Source organism: Tasmannia lanceolata, unplaced genomic scaffold (assembly GCF_043159265.1).
Source record: "Tasmannia lanceolata isolate RefF3 unplaced genomic scaffold, GAP_Taslan_0.1 ptg000005l, whole genome shotgun sequence".
Taxonomy (NCBI): domain Eukaryota; kingdom Viridiplantae; phylum Streptophyta; class Magnoliopsida; order Canellales; family Winteraceae; genus Tasmannia; species Tasmannia lanceolata.
In genome coordinates, this window is record NW_027518682.1 from 6,954,254 (window position 1) to 6,978,725 (window position 24,472).

Here is a 24,472-nt window from a genome sequence, read left to right on the forward strand (position 1 = left end):
TTCACTTGGATTTTCCCCTTCTCACCTTTCATTTTTCATTTTCCCCTTCTCACCTTCCACTTTGATTTCCCCCCTTCTCACCTTTCACTTTCATTTTCCTCATCTCACCTTTGATTTTTCAACTCCTCCTCTTTAAACCCATTGCGGGCTTCCTATTAGACTTTCGAGTCCGAGTCCCCTTTGCCTACTAATATAATCAGAGAATAAAAGAGCATTCTATTGACTAACAATCTAAAACAACAACAAAAAGAGTACACTTACACGCGTCTTCATTGCAGACTTTGCCATTTCCCCAATCCAACTATATATATATATTATCACTGTGACAAAGAAAACGGAACATAATTAATTGTAAGCTCATGTTTCTTAAAATGGGGTTCAGAACTCTAAAATGTGATTCTCAAGTGTAGAAAAGAGACTAAAAATATTAGTATCTGAACAAGGATCCAAAAGGGGGATTGGCAACTATCTGGAAGTGACTTATCGACCCTCTGAAAGAAGATTTTCAACTCTCTATAAAACGAGTTATCAACAATCTGGAGAGGGTTATCATCACTATAGATGGGGTTTTTACTTTTTAGCACTCTGGAATGAGTTATTCAACTATCTAAAAAAGGGTTATCAACAATCTACAAGGGGGTATGAACACTATAGATAGGGGCTTGTCAACTATCGCAGGGTTATCAACAATCTTCATGGGGGGTTATCATTGTTATATTTTGGGGTTACCAACACTACTGATGGGGGTGAGCAAGTCTCTCATGGAGGGGTATCAAGTATCACCCAGAGTGTTCATAACACTCTGAATGGGGGTCCAAACACAAGAATCTGCATGGGGTTATCACAACTATAAACATAACGAAGGGCTTATCAAATACCTAGAGGGGGTTACCATCACTGTAAGTGTGGCTTATCAACTACTAAGAAGGGGTTATCATCACTGTAAGTGGGGCTTATCAATAACCTAGAGGGGGTTCTCAACACTGGAAATAGGGGATTATCAATCTCAAAAGGGGGTTCTCAACACTGGAAATGGGGGATTATTAATCTCAAAAGGGGGTTCTCAACACTGGAAATGAAGGATTATCAATCTCAAAAGGGGGTTCTCAACAGTGAAATGAAACAGTAGATGTCAAAGGTTTCTCATCAAAGCTAACTTAATAGGGGAAAAAACAAAAAAAGAAACCCTAGATGTAAAGGCTTCTCAACAATAAAAATGAAAAAAATAGATCTCAAAGGTAACTTAATAGAAGGAAAATAAAAGGAAAAAAATACGAAAAAATGAAACCCTACCATACCTGAGACGATGGGGAACACGCAGGAAAAAATGACGACCACGCCGAAAAACGGTCCACGACGGAGAAGGTGGGTTCAGATTCACGCCGGAGAACATGGGTTGAGATTCACGCCGGAGAAGATGGGTTGCAGGTGGTTAAAAATGAAAAGGAGAAAGTGAAAAAGAAAAGTTAAAGGAAGTTAAAAAAGAAGGAAAGTTAAAACGATGGTCTTTTTGGCGTGAGGGAAATTTAGGTAAAAGTCCATGTCAGAAAAAGGCGTTTTGACCTCCTTTCACAAGGTTTCAAAAGGGTGTCATCCATCCACAATTTTGTCATTTTCGTGTCCACCCATTGACAATTTTTCCTTTTTACTATAACTTCTTCACTTGGAAGTTGGAATGAGGGTAGCATGCAACTAAAACATTCAAAGAAGTTTCTCTTATGCTAGTGAAGAAACCAATTTGCAGGCAGTGGCTTTTTCTAATTGGACGGTGCAGTGAGCACCCCATCTATTCGTCCACCCTCCTTGTGGCCGTGTGTGCTGAAGCTCATCCCTTCCACCACCATTTGAAGAGGTGGCCTCCTCCATCCCCCCAAACTTTCCATCTTGGAGCCAACTTTTCCATCCAAGATCAATTATTTTCTTTTTTTATTACTCTCCACTTATGTAATTGGTGTTTGGGGATCTTTCCAATCATCTCCCTATGAGAGCAATAGCAATAGCTCTATTTTCTTTGTAAATCCATGTGTTGGTGGGTTGAATGAAAGACAAGTGCAAAACAATCCTCAATAGCTTCACGTATTTAATGAAATGTCTGAGTGAATTGTCATGCATTTTATATAGTAAACAAGCTTGTCAGAAAGGCCATAGGACTATAGATTTTTGGGTCATTACAAGTGGTATCAGAGCATAATCCTGCAGGCCTTATTGGCCTAGGGAAGTCACGCAAGAGCTGCGAGTAAAAAGAGCCACACTTGGTTTGCATTGAGTGTCCGGATTGATTCAGCCACATCGCCCCCTCCAACTGTTTGAGCTGTAGAAACACTCCAGCCACCACGCCCCCCAAGTGTTTGAGGACAGGCCATGGTGTTAAGACAATACTCTTTCCAGTTGTGGGTTGCAAAAAGGGTCTTGCCAAAACGTCGCCAAGTGTTTGTGGAATGGACAGAGTGAAGAACATGGTTCTGGCAAGTTTGGGGCTGCAAAAACACCTTGACAGAGAGGTCTTCTAGTTGTTCGACAAAATGCGCCAGTGAGACTGGCCAACTGTTGGGTTTCAAAAGCATCTATCCGTGACACACCAAGTGTTTGATATAATCTGTCAGTGACACTAGCCATTGTAGGTTGAGAAAAACTTCCAATCGCGGTGCCCCGCAGGCGTTTGAAAAAAAAGAATCCTACAAGAATAATATTACAAATTGGCAAACATCAAGAGGCAAGACCTGCACGCCCACCATTTGTTGGGTGCCCTGTGCGACGTCAATGGGGCTGCACAACCATTGCTTGTTGGGCACCCCATAAGGCATTAAGCATTGGACTTTGAAGGGGTAAATTTGGGGCTCAACCCTACAATTGCAAGTAATTGTACACGAGCTGCTACAATAGGTAGAAAGGTCTTCTAGGATTCAGGCCAAATGTTTGTCTGTGAGGTACTGCACGTCTAAAATAGGATTGTACACCAACTATTTGTTGTTTGGTCCGTGAGGCAGTGTGAGCTAATTCTAGGACAGCCTCCTCCGTAAATGTATTCATTTACAAAGACCCCATGGAGTCCACTCGGAGGGGACGACGATCAAGAGGCATTGTAGGTTGCACGCTTCGCCACCACTATCGACACCCGTTTTACCCGTCTTGTGATCGTACTGTTGGTTGCACGCTTCACCACCACTATCGTCACCCGTTTTACCCATCTTGAACGCACCCTGCTCGAGGTTATGGAGCGACTAGCAACCCATTCAATGATGACTGATGAGTGAAAATATCAAGCTGAAGACTAAGCCGACCTATCGTGATTCACTTGTATTTTTTGAGGGAGCATCCGAACATCATCCTCGCGACACCTATCTCAAGGCTAAGAATCCACTTGCACTTTACCAAGAAAGTGGACAGAGGGAGTTGTTTGATGGTGTTGCAGGCAAAGGGCATGTCGATGGCACCACCCATGTTACTATCAAAGAGGTGAATGAAAAGGATGAAAACTTGTTGGGGGGCCATTTTGAGGGAACGGAAGAAGACACGGACGAGACTCTAAGGCTTCAGGTACAAAGCATCAATGTTCCCCCAAATGAGGTGGAGGAAATGTAGGTACAATGGTACATGGTTTACCACTACAGTCCGTGCCCAATGATGGGGATATGTCTTTGCATGCCCCTCTCTTGAAGTCTTGTCGACCCTCTCATTAGGAGGAGCACCTAATGAGAATATTATTCTAGTGGTTTATGTTGTGACAAGAATTGAGAAATGAAGACATTTCTCCAGCACGAGTTCAATACGAAAGACTCGAGAAAGCTTTGGTATTTCTTTCCATTCAAGTTGCAAGGTCTAACTCTAGGATTAATATATCACAAAGGAAGTGCTTGTTGGATTTACTAGAGACGGGATTATCAGGGTGACAATCAGTTAAGACTCGAATAGATCCAAATACTGAGCTTACTAATAATCAAGGAGTTGCTGGATGTTCAAAGTAAAATCGTCATCTTGTAGGGAAGCGAAATTAGTTGACCATCACCAGACTGGATATCTCGTTTGTAGTGAGCATTGTTAGTCAGTTTAAGAGGTCGCCTAGAGCAATTCATTGGGAAGCTACTTTGTGAGTCAGGAGGTATCTCAAAGAAGTTCCTAGGCGTGCTTTGATGTATGTCTAATGGGCATTTACAGGTCACTAGGTATATTGATGCTGATTGGGCAGGCTCACATTCTGACTGAAGGGTCGCAACTGGCTATTGCACCTTTCTAGGTGGAAATTTGGTGACATGGAGTTGTAAGAAACTAAGTGTGATGGTTCATTCAAGTGCAGAAGTAGAGTATCAGGCTATGATTCATATTACATGTGAGTTGACTTGGATAAAGAAATTACTATAGGAGTTGGGAGTTCAAGTGAAGTTACTAATGCAGTCATGTGAGTTGACTTGGTTAAAGAAATTACTATAGGAGTTGGGAGTTCAAGTAAAGTTACTTATGCAGTTATTTTGTAACAATCAAGCGGTGGTGCATATACCCTCGAATCCAGTATGTCATGAACATAGTAAGCAAAGGGGTCGACATGAACCATAACAAAAAATAGGGATCATGCTGACCACGTCAACCAAGATTGCCCAGTAACAAAAAAAAAAGTAAGGGGTCGACAAACTAGCAGAGGATATTTCACACTAGAACTATTGATTTTTCTCAAAAACAGTTCAGATGATTTTGGCTGTTGAAACTTTCACGGGTAGATAGCATTCACAATACCTACAAACGATACTAACACGAAATAATCAGATCTGAATTTTTTTTAGGATTTTGGAGAAGATGCATCTCTAGCCTCTGAAAACCTAGGCGAGCAAATCTATAGAAAGCATTGAGAACCCCAAAACCCCTACAGATAAATAACTTGACGATCAACTTCCCTTAATGACCTGTACTGTTGTGGATCCTAGCCATATGTCATTGTTGTTGACGGCAATCAGCTGGAGAGCAAAACCTTGCTCTGATACCAACCAAGTGGGCGTTGATAGTTGATGGAAGAGAAAAGAAAGATAAGAAAGACAAGAAGAGAAGAGAAGAAAAGAAAAGAAAAGAAAAGTGGGACAGGAAATGATGGAGTTTGATGGAGTTTCTTGGTGAAACCCACTACTTCTAATCTCTTGTATTTATACTAGAAGGAAAAACAAAAATATTACAAATATGCTCCTTTGTATTATAGGCCCCATCATAAGCACACATGCATGCACATCAACAAGAATGTTCAAGTGAAATCACCCTAAAGTATACGCAGCATAAAACAGATAGAAACCCATACATTGAAACGAAATCATACCAACAGTGAATGGTTTGTAACAACGACCCCTTTCTCTGCCTCTGTCCTACATAAGACAGTTCAAACTTGTGTTTCAGAAAACTAATTGTACAAGGTAGTCATAAAATGCATAGAAAGATGACACAAGATCTTAGAAGCAGGAACCTCCTCTCGGGGTGCCGCTCCCACCTCGGAACCTCGATTCCGCGCTCCTTAGGAAGGAGCTTCCAGGGAGCGCGACCTCAGAGAGACAGGAACTGCTCTAATGACGCTCACAACTTGCTTCTATTACTCTATAAGTCCCACGATCACCAACTTCCTTATATCAAACTCCTCCAACTCTTCAAAGTAATTCGTTGGAGAAAGCACAAAGGCTTGTGCATCTTCAGAAGGCACGAGGAACGAGTGCACACAAATGAAGATGGTGAAGATGGTTAGAAATTAGCTTTTAGATGTACTTAAATTTTGAAAGATACATATGAAAATGGTTAGAAACTATTATTTTTTGATGTGCTTGAATTTTGAAAGATATATAAAGAAAATATTACATACACGCTCCCATGGCACTCCCAAACTTAGACTTTTCTAGAACCCACGCTTCCCCGCCCCCGCTCCCGCCCCCGCCCCCGCTTCGTGCTTCTAAGCACAAGATAGCATAATAAAAACATGGTTTGAAGTTTAGACTACTTCAGAGGTGACAATCAGCCACAAAAAATGTTACTGCTGCAAAATCTTCAAGATTTGTGTGTGTGTGTGTGTGCGCGCGGGCGCGCGTGTGTGTGTGTTTGGGTGTAGGTGGGGGGGTGGTTTTAAATGCAGTAAAACACGTGAAAACCGGGTGTAATCTAATGAAAGGTTTAGTTGTGAAACCAAATAAACATTTCTCTATGTTTATTTGCTAGTTTCTTGTATACTAGGTTACATCTAAATGTAATGTTGTTGTGTTGTGAGTTTAGCCTACAATTGCTTGTTTGTAAAAATAGGGCTGGCTTCAGTCCTCTTGGTTGACGTCAGTGATGAAGACGACGGGAAAAAAAGGGGACAAAAGAATATTAGCCTAGGAGAGGCTCTGATAACATGAGGCTTGATGGAACTAGTTAGGGTTGATGGATAAAGAGAAGAAGATGAGGAGAAGAGACTAAGCGGAAGAGAGAATGATATGAGTGAAAGAGCGTAAGGAGTAAAAGTGCTCCCTTTCCATATATTAACTTACACATCTAGTATTATTACAATGAAGAAGATATGCTTGATGAGGGCCAAAGAATACCATTAAATATACCTACATCACTCTCTATATAAACAACTACAGCATGCTTCACTGCTCCCTGGCCTCCACAGTAAAGCAATTTATGAATGACAATTAATAAAATGTCGGATGCAATCAATGGGTGACTTGATTCAGTAGCACTTTGAAACATGAAATAGTTCTACCACAGGAGCAACTTACAAGCACAGGAAAGAATATTTATACAACTATGAAGGAATACCATTTGATAGTAGCAGAAACAGCAGCCAAGCAAAGATAATATTGCTTGGAATAAGTATCCAAGCCAAGAGCAGATGGTTCCTTAGCTGCCAAACTTTTAGCCAGCATAGCTCCCTAGACATCATCAATGAGAAAGTTGGATATGACAATTATGTCAAGAAACTTAACTATGAAAATAAAATGCTGAAAAATCAGAAAGGAGTTCCTGTCATTACCTTGGTATCATCAAAACAGCCACGAGCCATTTCAACCTGCATAATTTTGTACAGGGTGAGCATGTGATAAACAACTGTCAAGCTAGAATCTTATAAAAATTTGGCACCTTCCTCGCAGATGTATAGTATCTATCGACCAGCTCTGAAACCCCAACCATACCATCTGCTGCCAACTTGTTCGGGGGGACAATGATCACCATGGGATCATAAAACTGCAGCAGCGTCTTTGTATTTTGATATGAACTGCTTGTTTCAATGTACTGTGAAAGATGCAATGAGGCTGACCTCAAGTCGAACGCAGCCACTCCAACCTGGACAGAAAATTGATTTACTATCGCTATTGGACATTGTAGATCAAAATAATCATTATCAACAAGCATTCAGGTGGCATAAGCTTGATACGAAACACCAGTAAAAAAATGGATACGTTAAACAAAAGGATACAAAGAAGAACTCTTTACAAGCTTGAATAGGCCAAATGTGCAGACATTAAAAAAATGAACTCTCAAACTTCAAGCACTGAAATCAAGTCCAAACCTCTCGCTCTAACTGGTAAATGTAATTAACTGTGGGAGGAACACTGCTAAATGCTAATGCACATTAATTGCAACAAGTGTGCTTGTTCATCAATTCAACAAGCACACTACCAAATTTGGGGTTCATTAATTTTCGGAGGCATGAATCCAAATGCTAAACCCACCAGGTTCCATCAGTAACAGGAAAGTGTGATCAAGGAAGGAGACTGCAAACTAATATTGCTATAATCATCAGTTGAAAAATGTTCTGCTATCTATATTCAGACACGCTACAAGGAAGGAAATCCTATCAATATAGAAACAAATAAAGCATTTGCACCTTCAGACCCAGTCTGACATGAAACTTAGAGAAAGTACTAAACATGCAGTGGTCAAAGGGAATAGAGGCTTCTTTCTCCATTGTGTTCCTTTATCAATCTCAATGCTTTTACCTTTACTCAAGCTTCAAAATCATGTGATATTTCAAAGAATAGGAAAAAGAAATTGATACTTATTTTTGCAAAAAGAACAGAAAGCTCACAAATACTGCTCCTCTCCTGACAGTAGTAAAATCAACAAATTATGTGCATGTGAGCTATTGGAAATTTCCTAGATACTAGTTCCAGATCCTGAAAAAATGAAACCATTCAATTGACATTTCAGTGATTTCACAGATACCTTGCAAAAGGTATGAATAAACTTGACAGAATGCATCCAGTTTCATTAAAATTTGGAATAAAGAAAACAAATCGTTTCTCATTTTCAGAGCATTTGATTAACATCTTTCAACTGATTTTTGTAAACGTTGAGCAAGTGCACTATAAAATCATAAGAATTGTGAAGATTGAATGCCAGGAGCAATTGAAACCATACTTGCATACATAGAGAGCATACTCTTAGCAATAAAACCTATTCTGTTATCTGATCATAAAAAAACCTACTAACATTAAATTTTGCAGAGACAAACATTGATACTTTATATCAGTTTAAACAACATGACTTGTAGTTGTAGATACTATGACTTTGTGGATAAGCATGCCAATTCTCATTTTCTGATTCCATCTTTCACTAGTTTTCAATGGAAAAGTTACAACGACAATTATAGGTTTTAGATCTATGCTTATGCCTATATTTCCAGGCTCTAGTGAGATGATCAGTGCTTCTAATGATGCAGAACTAGGAAATTAAAAGTGATTTCAGTTTCTCTGTTTTAGAAATGGTCAATATTCGATATTTTAGGGTGAATTCAACTTGTCAAGGTCTGAAATTATCCAGCCAAAATATCCACGCTGAGAAAAACTTCTAGAGCCTATCGATCCAAGGAATTTCATCCGCACAAACCAAAAACAAACAGATTGTTTAGAATTCAATATTTATCAGAGAACCGATGGAGAGAGCCTTGAGAGATCAAGTGATATCAACTTGTCATTTAAAACAGAGGTGAGGATTCCAAAACCAAGGGAGAATTCAATTTCATATGATGAAATCGCTTTAGTTCTTCAAGATCTGCAATCAATCGAAATTTTCTGGAGAATTGAGAAGGAATGTAGGAAGGATCGCATTTTTCCTAGCTTCGATTAGGAGATCATTCAACGAATTCTAGAATTCAACTTCATATGATGAAATCGCCTTAGTTCTTCAAGATCTGCAATCAATCGAAATTTTCTGTAGAATTGAGAAGGAATGTAGGAAGAATCACGTTTTTCCTAGCTTCGATTAGGAGATAATTCAACGAAATCTTCTACATATAATGGATATGGAACCCTAGAACTTGCAGAAAGCGCCATCAGAAAATCAGAATGATGAGAAAAGAAAATTTGCTTGTGAATTTCAGATCTTAGGTTTTCTGAGACCATTGGAATAGAAGAATTAGGGTAGAAAGTGTAGAAACAATAGAACTTGTGAAAAATAAAACTCATCAGGAGTGGAATAGGCTATACCTCCTTCGCTCTGTTCTCGATTAAACCGATGACGAAGCTCGATTTCTCTCCCTCCTCTTCCATTGTCTCTCTCTCTCTCTCTCTCTTCCTCTCTCTCTCTCTGAGAAAAGACTCCAAGTATTTGAACTGCCCGCGCACGCAGACGTGGTTATATAGGGTAAGTTGCCCTCGTTTCCCCCCACTTATCACGAGCACATCGATATAAATGTTTTGATAATGAACCGAACTTACGTTGTCGTTTCTTTTTCAATTGGCTGAAGTACTGAACCGAAGAATGGTAATATTTTTGAAAATTTTCCCCAAACGAAAAAACATTCCCATTTTTTAATCGGAATTGATATCCCCCCTAAACTAATAAAATCATCCCCCCCCCCCCCCCCCCCCCGTGCCTTTCAAGGTGGGGAAAAGAAGAAGAGGGGGGGATATCATTTCCCTTTTATAACTGCTCTAGACTTCTTTTCCCCTAAAAAAATTAACAATTTTTGTTTAACATGTCCGAACATTAACAGCTCCTTAATATAGGAATTTTCCAATGAAATAATGTTCATAATTTTTTTGGAATTTTTTTTTTTTAATCCAAATTTTTTTCTAAAGATAGGAATTCATATGATAAGGAAGAGAATCTAGAGATAGGAATTCATATGGTAAGGAAGATAATTTATTTTATGAGTGGGCGTGCACATACACTTGCGGGGGCATCCACATGTTTGATCCAACAGCAGGATATAAAAAAGTTGACAAAGGCGGGTTGCTGTTGAATCAAATATCAAGAGTGGATTGTTACGTGCCTATTTGGGTCCCACCTTGGCTGAAATAAATCGATTGAGATATTTGTTATTTTGAGATTTGCTTTGTAGTTATTTTGTTAGTTAGGAGTTTTAGATATAAGGCTTATCTAGGTTGAGAATTTTTAATAAATAACTTGTACGTTGCTTTTCTTTATTCAATGAGAATTTTATACCCAAAATAGTGTGTTTTGTGCCCAGAGGAGGACGACCCTTCCCTTGAAGTGGGCCAAGAGGTTAATCTTCCCTTTAAGAAGATCAAATCCGTTACCAACCGATTTAAGTTCGTAACAATTGGTATCAAAGCAGTCTGTCGTGCACCATGAATACATATTTGGATTCACTGCGCAATGATTTTCAGAAGATGAAAGTATCTGTTTCAAGAATGATAGAAGAGCAACGGCGATTTGCAGAAGGCCTTAATAAAATCAACATGCTAATCAAGGAAATGCGCGAAGATGAAAGAAAGCAAATAAAAATAAAAAAAAGTTTCAAAAAGGAAACAGCGAAATAGAAAAAGAGGAGAAAAGAAAAAAGAAGAAAGAAAGCAGATATTAGAAAAGGCGAAAAAGACACAAAAGAGAGATCATCACGGAAGAGTCCACCGTTCATCTTCCCCTCAATCTGTCATACGTAATCGAAAACACTCTCATCCACGGCCATTCGTGAGTTATTATCTAAATCATTCAAAGAACACGCACCGAAGGATCTTTAATGAACGACACGATGAGATCGGTTGGAAGATGGAGTTGTTTCGACCATTGATTTCAACTATATTTTTCGTGAAGATGATGCCCACTAAGATTTGGGACCCTGGCGGAATAAATTATCCGCTCCAATGATCCAACCTTGAGGACAAGGTTGATTTCAAGAATGGAGGAATGTTACATGCTTATTTGGGTCCCACCTTGGCTAAAATAAATCGATTGAGATATTTGTTATTTTGAGATTTCCTCAATAGTTATTTAGTTTGCTATGAGTCTTAGAGATGAGGCTTATCTAGGTTAGGGATTTTTTATAAATAACTTGTACGTACCCTTTGTTTGTTCAATGAGAAATTTATCCCCAAAATAGTGTATTTTGTGCACAGACGAGGACGACCCTTCCCTCAAAGTGGGTCAGGAGGTTGATCTTCCCTCTAAGAAGATCAAATGCGTTACAAACCGTTTTAGGTTCGTAACATGGATGATCCGTGAGTGTATGTGCACGCCCACTCACCATATAAAATCTCTGGTAAGGAAAATGATTTGAGGACACTTTTGTTCTAGGATAGGATTGTCACAAATAGCCAACCTAATGTTACCAAGTAAAGGGGTGTGTTTGTTATTTTTATAAAAACAAGGATATTCTTATAAAAAAGACAACTATTAATACGCTATACCTGACAAAAAAAAAAAAAGATGGTTGCTAGAGATATTTATGCGTGATAATTTCCTTTTGTATAATCTTAAATTTTTTTAAAGCTAACTCTTCCGAAAGAAGAAGGTCGAATGAGGACATTGTAAGATGTTTTGCATGTTTGACCTTAGAAAAATCAAATATCTCAAAAACTGCATGGGCAAGCGGCAAGCCTGAAAAGATATAGAAGTGCAAGAAATGTGTTCTCAAATACATCTTTTTTATATAATTTTTTCAATTTCAAAAATAAAAATAAAAATTGTACTACTCAAATACATTTGGTTGAAGATTTAAATGAATCAGGCTCTAATCTATGAAATAGATATTATCTGAAGTTTCAAGGTTAGCAATTTCAATCCCTGATGTTCTGCACAAATGAATATGTAATCGCATCCAATTGAATGTATGATAAGGATAAAAATTGGGCGATGATCCCCGCTCAAAAAAAAAAAAAAAGGATTATGCCCCCCTTATCACTTGATTTGACGTAAAAAGCGTTAAAGTCTGCCACAATTCACGTGAGAAGGGGGTGCATGATCCTACAGGGGCGAAAAAATCATCTCCCTAAAAATTTTATGATGTGTAAAATTTTTGTATTTCCACATCATTTCAACCCATGTTACCATTAATATTCCCATCCCAACATGATCAACAACCTTTAATTCTAGATTTAATTTAAAATTTCATATAATTTAGTAGAGACCGATTCGAGATTGGTGTTTCGTAATGAGACCATGATCTGAGTCTGGTTCGTAGACTTGTTTCTTTTCGTCGTATACTTAAAAAAAAAAAAAGGGAAAAAATGAGTAGAACAATTGCATCTTCCATGAGTAGAACAATTGCATCTTCCATCAATGGCTTCTATGTTGGTTGTGGTATATACCTGTACCATATACATAAGAAGATTTGAACACTCACACAAGGAAGCTTCAGTTACAAGAACCATCTAACAAAATACAGAGAGGAAAAGAAAGAAACAAAGACGATGACAAACAGAACACACTTACATCTGTTCATCCATGACTTCTTCAATGGTAACAAAGCGCCCTCTCTCTATTGAAAGTTGAGCTGCAACTCCCATGGCAACTGACAGTAACCCATCGTGCAAGCCAACAGTAGGGGCTCGAATGCCTTGGTCTTTCACAGCAGCTAAGAAGTTAAGATGCTCCAGATAACTCGACCCATGATGCAGTCCATCGTATCTGACAAACACAGCAAGAAAAGAAAAGAAAAATCTTATCTCTGCTCCAAATTTGCAGCTTCAATAGAGACTAGAGATAGATAGAGAAGAAATTTTACGAGAAACTTCTAACACTTTTTTTTTTTTTGAATGGGAAGGAGAAACTTCTAACACATTATGGAATTGTTTAATATTTTAGAGATCTGGAGTTAGACATTCCTCAACTTCTGGTGATATAGTTAATTAAAAATGTTCTTGTAGCAGTCAATGTTGATTGTGCTGCACTCAGGCATTTTATTTCATCAAGAAGCTTTTCCACGGGACACATGTTGTAGCATCTCCAGAGACCTACTGGTGGTTTTAAAGTAACAATGCTCCATGTCCAAAATTGCCTCTCTTTTCAACAGATTTTGTCTTATTCATTTAATTCATTTGATGTCGCTGCTCGCATGCAACAGCCGGCCCATGAAATGCTTTCTGCGATGGTCCCTAGCAAATTCCTATATATGTTTGTGTGCGCGCGCGCGCTGTACAGACATGTCAGTATATTGGGTTTTTCAGGATCAATGTCTGATACCCACAAGTCTAATTCTAGGTCCTACGAATGTGATTAAATCACAATATTTGAGTTTTCTGGGTGAATGGATTCAATGTAAGATTTGGTAATGATGATACACAATCCTGTTACGGTAAACCAGATTTGGAGCTCATAGACACGAGAGGGTGATTTTGGCGTTTGTGGATATCACCCAATAAAGCAAATAATATCAGAAGCAGAGAACTGAAAGCAATCTATTAGTTTGTGCAAATCTTTGGAAAGGACTGTTAGGGTTGCTGTTAACTCCACTAGCAATGAGTCACTGACCATTCATGCCTACATATCAACGACGACATGAAGTTCTTGAATCAAAACTGCAGGCTTTGGTCCGTAAGTCACAAGGAAACATATTCTTTTAACTAATTAATAAGGCTCTATAAAGTCATTGAACGGTATCAAAGGAAATCCAGTATAGCTCCTAAAGTTGAGATTTTGGTGTTAATAAGTTTAGCCAAGAAAAGAGACCCATTGAACCAAAAAAATTGCCAGCCTCTGGCCAAGGAGGAGAAGAAAAAAATCACACCAATATTAAATTAGTAAAATAAACAGAATTTCAGAACCCATTAACTAATGTTTTGATCCTTATTCTGTTGAACAATTTGTTAGGATCCCTTAGCAGGTAGGAATAACAGAGATGAAAGAAAAATATAAAGTATTGAATATGGAAGTGTTAACAGCACCCACTTTATTCGCTTATCCTCAACTTTTAAAGTCTGAACTCCAGCTCTTCCGGCTGCTCGGGTGCCTATATGTACAATACTCTCTGGAACAAAGGCCTCACCCTGTAAACAACATCAAAGTCTCTTTTTTTTTTTGAAAATGTAACAACGTCAAAGTTATAACATACTAGGAACTAATGGATAATAAGTAATCGCTTTCAGATGAAGGCACCAAAGTGGGACTTCTTCAAAAACTTGGTGTGGACAATTCCCGTATCGGCTAAAGAAAAGAAGAAAATGAAAAACTATAAGGCCACGTTTGGACACCTCATGTTTTTGTATTTGGATTTGGATTTGAGTTTTGGATGCAAAATACATCAATCATATTCATGCTCATGTTGAGAGAGAGAGAGAGAGAGAGAGAGAGAGAGAGAGAGAGAGAGAGAGAGAGAGAGAGAGAGAGAGAGAGAGAGCGACATCTGGCTGCTGCAGCAGCAAAGTCGAGGAGCAGCAAGGGTGAAGGTAATTGCCACAAATATTGATTTCCAAATAATATCTTGCAGAACATATTTGCAAATCGGATTTTTTTTCACTGTTGTTGCTGATTTGGAAATCTAAGGATATGATCCAGTTCCAAATCTCAACTACAAATGTGAGAAATCTGAATCTAAATCTTGTGGGTCCAAATGTTGGCCTAAAAGAAAAATCAGCACAAACTCATCAACCAGCCAAGGACATGTCAGGGTTATTGACTAATATTTTGGGGTAGAAAACATAAAGAAAGAAAGAATTGACAATGTTTTACCTTCCCAATGTCGCCAACGACGGAGATTTCTTGCTCATTTTTACTGCCTTCCGCAAACATGCAAAGGTCAAGCATGCCACGAGAACCATTATCAAATTCTATGATGACAAATGAATTATCAATAATATCAGGTACCTGCTTTCAGTGGTCATTTGTGAGTAAACAAGAGAAAAGTAAAGTACATCATTTTCTGCATATTAAATATGAGAGAATGCAAATTTTGGCATCTATCATGCTGAAGTGCAGAACTGTCAGAATCCACTAGAGCGGTTTCATGCATTTAAAATCTTAAAAGCAAACTAGCACCATCTCAACAATGGTTTAAGCTCAGGCATGGAAAAAACATTTAAAATATATAACAGCAAAATTTGGCTCGGAAACTATCTAGATAGAGAAGTACTTAGATTGACTGTGTATTTATCCATCCTTTCCAATTGTGAACTGATTTTGTAATTGCATCACACTTTTTTATATCATACGTTAATGAAACTGTCATCTACCAAAAGAAAATGCTCAGAAAAAAATTCCTAGCTAGGTTACACACTGCAAGCTGCTCCTGACATCACATGTGTTAACAGCAACTAAATCAAGCTAGTAATGTGCATGTAATGGGGGATAGTTGCTGCAAAAAGATTCGGAGTACAATTGGAAAAATGCTTGGCATAAATAACTTATATATATATACACATCAGAAGTATACAAAAAGTTAGTCCGAAAATTCAACATGGTAAAAGTTTACAGAACTGCAAACTGCAACCTGTATTAGATTTTCTTTCCATGTTTTAGAAGGGTTATTCATTAATGTCAACAAGATCTCAGTGGATTCACCATTTTCGCTTTCTCTGTATTTGTTGAGTACAAAGACAAAGTGAACATTGGTATAAAAAGATACCCAGATGCAAGTAGATCCTTACAACTAGTAGATCCTTACAGTACTATCAACCCAAATAAACACCAATACAGGTATCAGATAAGTGTGTGTATACTTTAGGAAATGGTTTGGGCAATTGACTAAGGGCTAACATTAGTCGCAATAGATACTCTATCCGAGGCATTAGCTTCTTCATTGCCTTCCGTTGCTGCCTTGCTCACACAAAATTTAATGGATAAAGAACAGAATTTAATGGAGACAATAAACAGTGGTTCCAGGATGAAGAATTGGCATTAGCTGCCATTTAAAAAAGAAAAAGAAAAAGAATTGGCATTAGTCGTGTGGGTGGCAATAGCATAACTGCAAAAATTCTAGAGGTACTATCGTACTATGAAAACCAAATTCAGACCTTCCCATCATATATTTCATCCTTGTGATTAACATCAATAGATCCAGAAGCCATCACACGAACTGGATTTGCTGCTGCAAAAAGCCTCATCAGGTCAAAAAAGTGGCAGCATTTCTCCACCAGAGTTCCCCCAGTGTTAGCATTGAACCGGTTCCAATCATTGACCTACATCAATTAGAAGCATTAATATCCTGCCGATATCATTAATTACTATTTCGATTAATCTGATAGCCAAAGAACTGTTCACAACTCAAAACAGAATCAAAGATAAAATGCATCATAGGAAAAATAATAAAACATACCTTAACCAGGAAAGGGAAACGATGTTCACGGATTGCCACCATTTTGACTTGTCCAAGTGTGCCATCCTTTACTATTTCTATTAACTTAGCTACAGGAGGCATGTACCTGTACTCTAGTCCAACTTGCACCAATAACTCAGGTCTTCTTTTAACTGCTTCTATGACCTAAAGAAAACCCAAGGGATCCCGATGGAGGGTATTAAAGAACATAACTAGGCAAAACAACAACAATGAGTCACATTATGTGTGTGCGCGCACGTGTGTGTGGGAAATGTATATAACACTATTACCCAAGGAAAGAGTACTACTTCATCAAAATTTAAGAACACAGGGAAGTTAGAAAACTATGCTAAGAAAGAGTAGGTATAAAGAGGAATACCAGAAATAAAAGAAGGATGCCACATGCAACACAAAAGGAAAAAGGAGTACAGCATTTTGGCCCACAGATAAAAAAATGAAGGATTAATAAGAGGTGCATGTGAACCAAGAATTCCACAAGATTTATAGTGAAAGAATTCAAGAAATCACATTGGGTCCACCTGTGATTATTAAGAAATTTAATATTATAAGAGGTAGGTGAAAATCATATTACCCCCCTGATTTTCTGTGATTTGAATTCAAATGGCAAAATTATGTCGCAACAATATGACATGTTATAGCTCCAACACTGAAAGTTTGTCAGAAATATAGAGATGTTTACGCTTGGAAAGAGCATCAGTGAACATAAACAGATTGTTCTCCTAAAGGAACATAAACTGCATTTATTTTTACATTCAATACCTTTTTCCAGAGTGGTATTTGATCTATATGTCTTCCATCCAAGCATGTATGACTGGATTCACCAGATGCATAACACTTTGTTTGTCATTGTTGACATCAATGTGAACTACAACAAAATCCACCTCCTTGGATTTCGCTTGGGCCACATTCACAACAAAATCCACCTCAGGATCCTTGGATTTCACATCAATTAACAAAAAGATACTATATATCCAACATGGTAATTAGACTATAATATAAACAATTTCAGAAATGTTTGGCTTGGGCCACATTCACAACAGCTTGGCATCGCCGCATAGGTCACAAGTTGCAAAGTTGTAGCCAAAGTTAAATTCATAGCTTAACCGTCAAGAAATACACAATATTATGTAAGGTAACCAACATGGTGTTTTAGTGTGTACACTAAAGAACTACCAAACAATTTAAAAAGTATAAAATATCTTTCTAATGAAACTTGACAAATCAATATAGTTATATGCCTGACCTGTTTGCAGTCCTTCACAGTTGTGCAGAGCGGCTTCTCCACAAGTATGTGATGGGGTTTTGGGTGGTTGATGATGTCCATAAGGACTTGAAAATGAGTCATATTTGGAGTTGACACAACCACTACATCACAAAGCCCACTGTCTAGTAGCTCATGGTGTCGCGAAAAAACCTAAAAGTCCCAAATTGTATGAGAATGTACATTAGAATGTTGATAGTGTTCATTTAGACAATATCCTAACATGTGTACAGCAAGCATGGACTTAAATTATAAGCATACAATGATTCTCCAATTGACCATATTAGAAATCCATGTTGTTTGCTCCACGGGAAGTAGTACAAAATGACAAAAATACACTTCTGCTAGTGTAGTTTGGTAAGTAATCCTTTTTTAGGTCAAGCCTCATGCATAGCTACAGCCACACAAATCTTCTCCATAGGGTGCTACTCCTTCGTAATCTCACAATTTCAAACACTTAAAAAGTCATAAAATAGCTTAGTTTCTATTTTTCCATTGTAACTTTGCTTCTTGCCAATTCTATTAACTAAGGCCTAGTTGATATACCATAAGGACTGTGAAATTGAATTCATATATTTGATCTAAAGCCTACTTGATATACCATAAGGACTGTGAAATTGAATTCATATGTTTGACCCCAGCATACCACCCAAAAACATGTGGTGAGTGGGAAGTGACATGAGACATCTACTATGTCTCTTGCACGATGAAGAACCTGATGTTGGTTCCCTAATTATGCAGTATGCAATTCAAGTATGTCAATTTGAGTGAGCGAGACTAGGAATTTTTACCCTCTGCATCAAAAAAGCAGTCTTAGACAATTACACAAGACTAATACATCATAAAATTAAATTTATTCTTGAAGATATGCAAGGGAATCTCTCATAACCATTTCTCGAGTTCCATTGGAGAATTTGATTCACCATTTATTTTCCTTCTTAGTCACCACTTACTGATGCAGGGGTGAGGCTGCGTACATCTAAGCCAACCCCAACTAGTTTGGGACAAAGGCTTAGTTGAGTTGAGTTAAGTCACCACTTAACTGGTCTTTTTACCACCAAAACATGAAATTAATGGGCCACTACAATGAACATACACAAGATCTGCATTAACTCGCCGAAACCAACCATGACTCATCAGTAACTCGGACAACTCCGAATTCCATCAGAGTTTTCACTAACAATTCCTTCAGCATCAGACAAGTTTAAAGGAGAGGTGAATATGAAAACTAGGGAGTTCAGAGTTTTCACTGCAATTTATTTGTTAAGACGTAAGAGTCTTTTCTACATTTCTCTATTAAGTACATGAAACAAACTAATGGACACAAAGTGCCCCTTATTTGAAAGGTACATCAAATGTTCTCTACTTTTAATCTTTTTGTTAGGTACTGCTGGTGCAAAATCCTACACACTATTTATATAAGAGAAAATACCATTCAATCAAAGGTTTTGAAATGCCTTTCCAATTAATAACGATGTAACTCGATTTCGAGTAATGTGCGAACTATAATCAGACGACTGTTAGTTCGATTGCCTTGTGAACAAGGATTTTAACAGTTCGTTTAGTGTAAAGAGAAAGGAAATTCACCAGAGAACAGCGCAGAAAAAACCCTCTTAGAGGCAATGTCCATTGATTTCTATACCTTCTTAGAGGCAATGTCCATTGATTTCTGCACCGTACACAATTGAATTGCAGAAAGAAAGAGTAAGGTAAGGAACTAAGTGACAAACTACTCCTAGATAAAGTAAGAGGATAAAGTTGGGTTGATGTTTAGATCTCTTGAAATTCTTCTCCTTTATTTTTACAATTTGGCCTTGGTAGTTGTTGATTAACCGTTGTGTAACTGCTCCTCCTATTGCAATCAACATGTGCTCTTTCAATTTGGAATTCAAGGCTTCTGCAGTCAACATGTGATCATTCTCTCAAATTTGAATTTGAGGGTGTAAATATTGCCCCCAACCCCACCCCTCCCCGCGATTGTAGATGTTATCTGAAGAGTCGTTTTGAGACACGCTTCTCCGAAATGATACTCATCTATTTGTGAAGGCAGTTTACCTCCTTTTTGAAAAAGGCAAAATAATAACCTTTACTTCGAGTATGGCACAGTCCACTAATCCCTACCTTTGTCCGTCCTTTTGGTATACATCATTCTCCAAATTTAATAGCAGCCTTGGTGCATCAAGAATCAATTTCCCAAATCCTTCATTCCTTCGTCTTCAATACGTGAAATCTGAAGGCTTGAAACCTCTAAGAGATTTGCTTAAATTTTCAATAAAGTCGGGATACAGTTTTGTATATATCGGAAGATCTATCCTCCTGTTATTTTGACCGCAACACTCTTCAACAATTCGGAGAATTTGATCTCTTCCAACAGCCATTTGAGGTTGTGGCTGTGGTCGAAAATCAAATAGGTCACGTTGCACTGTCAGACTGTCCTACCCCCGAGTCCTCTTTCGAAGATAGGGTTGGCATGTATTGTTGGCATGTCCTGCCCCTCGAGTCCTCTTTCGAAGATAGGGTTAGCATATTGTCCTTGCCAAGGATTCTGACCCAAAAAATTTTCATTCTCCAATTAATCTCTTCCCTCAGCCAAATTGCCAACGGGGTTGGGATTCTGACCATTAGAACTTTGTATTTGGCCACTAGTTTGGCCTTCGCAAAATCGCAAGGAATCAACCTACCAAACAGGAGTAATGGCCTAGGTAGTGAGGTAGGTTGATGTTTTATATTTACTAATAGATCAGACACAACCATGAGGTTTTCTAGCGTGAGATGAGTCCTTGAGTTAGCCTCCAACTCATTCTTATGAGTTTATCATTGGCCTCTTGATTCATCTACAAAATTTGGAGATTGGCCTCATTGTTTTGTTGTACCATTGAAGCCAAAGCTGCTTGATTTTGCTCGATCAATGATTTTAAATCATTATGAATCTCTTTTGATATGTCATTCGGCATCTCGATATTTTTGTCCCATAGTATTGATCGTGTCAATCAATATTTGAATGCTCGTTGAAGCACTTAGCAATGTGTCAACCAAGACCGGCAATGGAGCCGACACCTCCCTTAAGGCCTCAATTTCTTGCCCACTAGTTTCATTTTCTTCCAGTCCACTTCTGACCTTTCACGGCATTTTTCTTTCTCTTATCACTAAATGTTCCACCGGGCGTGTCAAAAAGAAAAAAATCCTACACGCTATTTATATAAGAGAAAATATCATTTGATCGAAGATTTTGAAAAGCCTTTCCGATTAATAAAGATGTAACTCGATTTCGAGTAATGTGCGAACTATATTCAGATGACTGTTAGTTCGATTGCCTTGTGAACAAGGACTTTAACAATTCGTTTAGTGTAAAGAGAAAGGAAATTCACCAAAGAACGGGACCAGAGAATGACTTCTTCGAGTTAATGCCCATTGATGTCTTCACCATACACAATCGAATTGCAGAAACAAAGAGCAAGGGAAGGAAAGGAACTAGGTTACAGACTACTTCTAGATAAAGTTGTGTGTTGATGTTGAGATCCCTTTGAAATTCTTCACCTCTTCTATTCATACACTACTTTTTTTGAAAGTTGACAAATATATTTATACTATGAGAATTACATTGGGGACCAGAGATCCCAACTTGCATTACATAGTATATCTGGTGAGGAGCATACTTCCTGGACCATAAGGTAGAACAAAACTAGAGCATCTTCTTCCAATTCCAACAGAATGAAGCTAACTATTCAATCATTCCATTTACATTGCAAAAATATCATCCAAATAAACAAACCATCAAGCTTCCCAACAAACCATCATCATTCCATCTCAACACAAGTCTCCCAGAGGACAAGTAATGATCTCAACAAAAAAATGCCTCCAAAAGCGAAAGACCAAGGTCTCTCAAGCTGGTGAGGATCTACTTCGTTTCGTATGCTCCACTGCTTCCATGATCAGAATAATAGAATGCCTCAATAAGCGAAAGGCCAAAGTCTTTCAAGCTTGGTGAAGATCTACCTCGTTTCATTCGCTCTCATACTTTTCTCTAGAGAATTTTTAATGAATCAACTCAAACAGTCATTCCACCTAAGAGACTACCATAGTTAAATGCCTCAATATGCAAAAGACAAAAAGTCTCTCAAACAGTCAATCCACCTAAGAGACTACCATAGTAAAATGCCTCAATATGCGAAAGACAAAAGGTCTCTCAAGCTTAATGACAATCTTCATCGTTTAATTTGCTCCCATGATCTCTCCTGAAGTGTTGAGAAAATCCGCCGGGCAATCCGATCTGATCGTGCACAAATTAAACGGAAAAGTAAAATAAACAAACAAGCCACAAGATGAACACCAAGATTTTACGTGGTTCGGCCAAGCCTACTCCACGGGCGAGAAACACGATCTTCCACTATGAGAAAAACAATATACAAGGATTACAATGGATTAATCTTAAACCCACAAACCCGCAACACTTTCCTTGCTTCTCACGCCCAAGACCGTATACAAGAGATAACGCGAGAGATAAACCCGAAAAAGAACCCAAGAGAAAACCCTGAGATGAAAAAACCTTTTCTCTCTTTCTCTCTCTTTTTCTTCTCTCTCCTTTGGCAGCCGACACACCAAAGACGTCTTGTTTCGTCACAACCCAAGAGAACAGCACTTCTCTTTTTATAGTTTAGTTTTCCCCAAAAGCTAAAAATAGAAATCTCTATTTTTGCCTTTGCCTTCCCACCCAAGCAAGCACCGTGGGTGGGATATAAGGCAACTTTCCCAACATGAAGAATTTTAATAAACCCATTAAACAGGCATCCCGCCAACGAAACAACCGCCCACCCATAATCCATTAACATTTCTATTCATACACTTTGGCCCTGGAAGTTGTTGATTAACCGTTATGCAACTGCTCCTCCTTTTGCAATCAGCATGTGATATATACTTCAAAAACAGGTACCCAACTAATATGCCAAAAGCCCCATGACTGATGGAATATGTTAGGCTATGCCCTTAAACCACTTAGGATCCTAACATTCCATCACACACCTTAGTGCACATCAGTGGTATCCCCCTATTTTGTGATAGCTTTCACTATGTTGTTCTCCATTAGCGCTGACGCTGTTCACAGGTTGCCCCTTCTGTCGCAGCCCAGTCTGTGACTAGGTCTGACTAGTGTTTAAAAACTCCTTGACTTGACAAGGAACTCCCCCGAGTCGACTCCTTTTTGCCTTGTCCACATTCCGTGTTGCACAACATCCGCATTCTGGGTTTTGCCCTACTGAGTCAATAAACTCCTTCGACTCTCCCAAGTTATGACCGCGTTAACCTTGTCAACCGTGTTCTTGGCCGCGTCCGCGCTGAGTCGACAAGGACTTTTCTTGGCCGCGTTCCGCGTCAAATCCACGTTTTTAAACACTGGGTCTGACAATGAAAGACTTCCAAAAGTACTAGCGGGACCCATCATTTTGTTAACCCAAACCATTGGGCCCTACAATGGAGGTGGTGTATCTATCAAAACAAGGAGAGACCGATGCAACCATCAATCCCTCAATTGATCCTACTTGCTTTCGAGACAGAAGTTATACAGTATCTACATTACGATGTGCCATATCTAAATCATCAACTTCGTCCAATTATTAAAAAAAAATTGAACAGGGAAACATCAGATCCCTTACAACTCTTGAGTTAAATTAAAATAGGTTGCTTTAGTTAATCAAGTCAAGGTAAGGGATGAAGTACGCACCTGAAGGGGCCAGTTAAAGGAAGAGGCTAAATGAAGGGCTTGTTGTTGGGAAGGAAGGTGAGGGTCAGCCACACAAGAGACGGAGGCGCCTTCGCTTTGGAGATGCGCCAGATTTATCATGTGTTCCCTTCCCATCATACCCACCCCTATTATTCCGTACTTCACTCCCATCTCTCTCTCTCTCTCTCTCTGATGAGGAAGATGACTATTGTGCGCCGCCGGTACCTCGTTCGTAATCGTACCGTTGAAAAATGGTGGAAGATGAAAGTACACATGCGAACACGTAGTTGATTAGCCAGAACCGTTCATTGGTAGGGAACGCTTTCTGTGGGCCATGCCGTAACGTGGAAGGATACATTTTGGGAGATGATAAATTCGCACCCCTCTGTAGGATAATTCGAACCCCGGTAAGAGTGAATTATGTGGCAGACACTTTAATACGTTACAGGTTGCGAAATATCCTAAAGGGGGTGAATTTATCATAGCCCTATATTTTCTATTGTTCTCCCCTTGCCTGTAGGGACAGGTAGTTTATTTAGGAAAAATTACTAATGGGGGACATAAAATGACCTAATTATAAACAGGACCCATGCTACTATGAAATTATCAACTAGGGACAAAAGAGGTCTTGCCAGTAATAGCTGGACACAAATGCCCTTTTCTTAAGTAACAAGTTTCACTTTTCCACTCTTGTCTCTTCTCTCTCCTCTCTCCTCTCTTCTCTCTCCTCTCTCCTCTCTTCTCTCTTCTTTTTTTTTTTACTTTTTCATTTTCGACTTTATTTTTTTACCCTACCAGTCATCTTCCTCATCGTTCAGCCACCATTGTTGATAGGAAGTTTTGAAAACTTGAAACGTGAGTTCATTCCCATCTATCTCTCTATATCTAGGTTTTGTTTTTCATTTGTTTTAGGATTTTACATTTCTCCTTCTCCTTTTCAATGGCGGATGAGGAAGATGAATTATAAGGTAGAAAGGAAAAAAAAACTATGAAAAAGAACGAGTGAAAACAAAACAGGAAGTAAAAACGTGTTCAT

At 38.6% G+C, this 24,472-nt stretch overlaps 2 protein-coding genes across 7 annotated transcripts in view; both read right to left on the minus strand.

Annotated features, from left to right (window-relative positions):
- MSH4 (MUTS-like protein 4) overlaps nt 1-9,590 on the minus strand; it is a 44,848-nt gene extending 35,258 nt beyond the window's left edge. For 3 of the 6 annotated variants that reach the window (XM_077379280.1, XM_077379281.1, XM_077379282.1), the window contains exons 1-5: nt 9,432-9,588; nt 7,084-7,287; nt 6,977-7,012; nt 6,763-6,875; nt 5,297-5,342 (exon numbers count right to left, since the gene is read on the minus strand). In XM_077379280.1, coding sequence (XP_077235395.1) covers nt 5,297-5,342; nt 6,763-6,875; nt 6,977-7,012; nt 7,084-7,287; nt 9,432-9,494 — 462 coding nt within the window. In that variant the 5' untranslated portion in view covers nt 9,495-9,588. Of the gene's footprint in view, nt 1-5,278; nt 5,343-6,762; nt 6,876-6,976; nt 7,013-7,083; nt 7,288-9,431 lie in introns of those variants that run through there. The other 3 variants (XM_077379283.1, XM_077379285.1, XM_077379286.1) reach the window with 3 other exon arrangements.
- Nucleotides 9,591-12,259: 2,669 nt separating this feature from the next.
- LOC143877298 (Oxidoreductase family protein) lies at nt 12,260-23,835 on the minus strand. Its single transcript, XM_077379287.1, has 8 exons — nt 23,437-23,835; nt 17,703-17,873; nt 16,439-16,603; nt 16,137-16,301; nt 14,857-14,991; nt 14,077-14,174; nt 12,622-12,816; nt 12,260-12,497 (listed from the first exon to the last, which is right to left on the minus strand). Exons 1-8 carry the CDS (start codon nt 23,605-23,607, stop codon nt 12,476-12,478), a joined length of 1,122 nt encoding a protein of 373 aa, XP_077235402.1. The 5' UTR covers nt 23,608-23,835; the 3' UTR covers nt 12,260-12,475.
- Between the last annotated feature and the right edge of the window lie 637 nt (nt 23,836-24,472).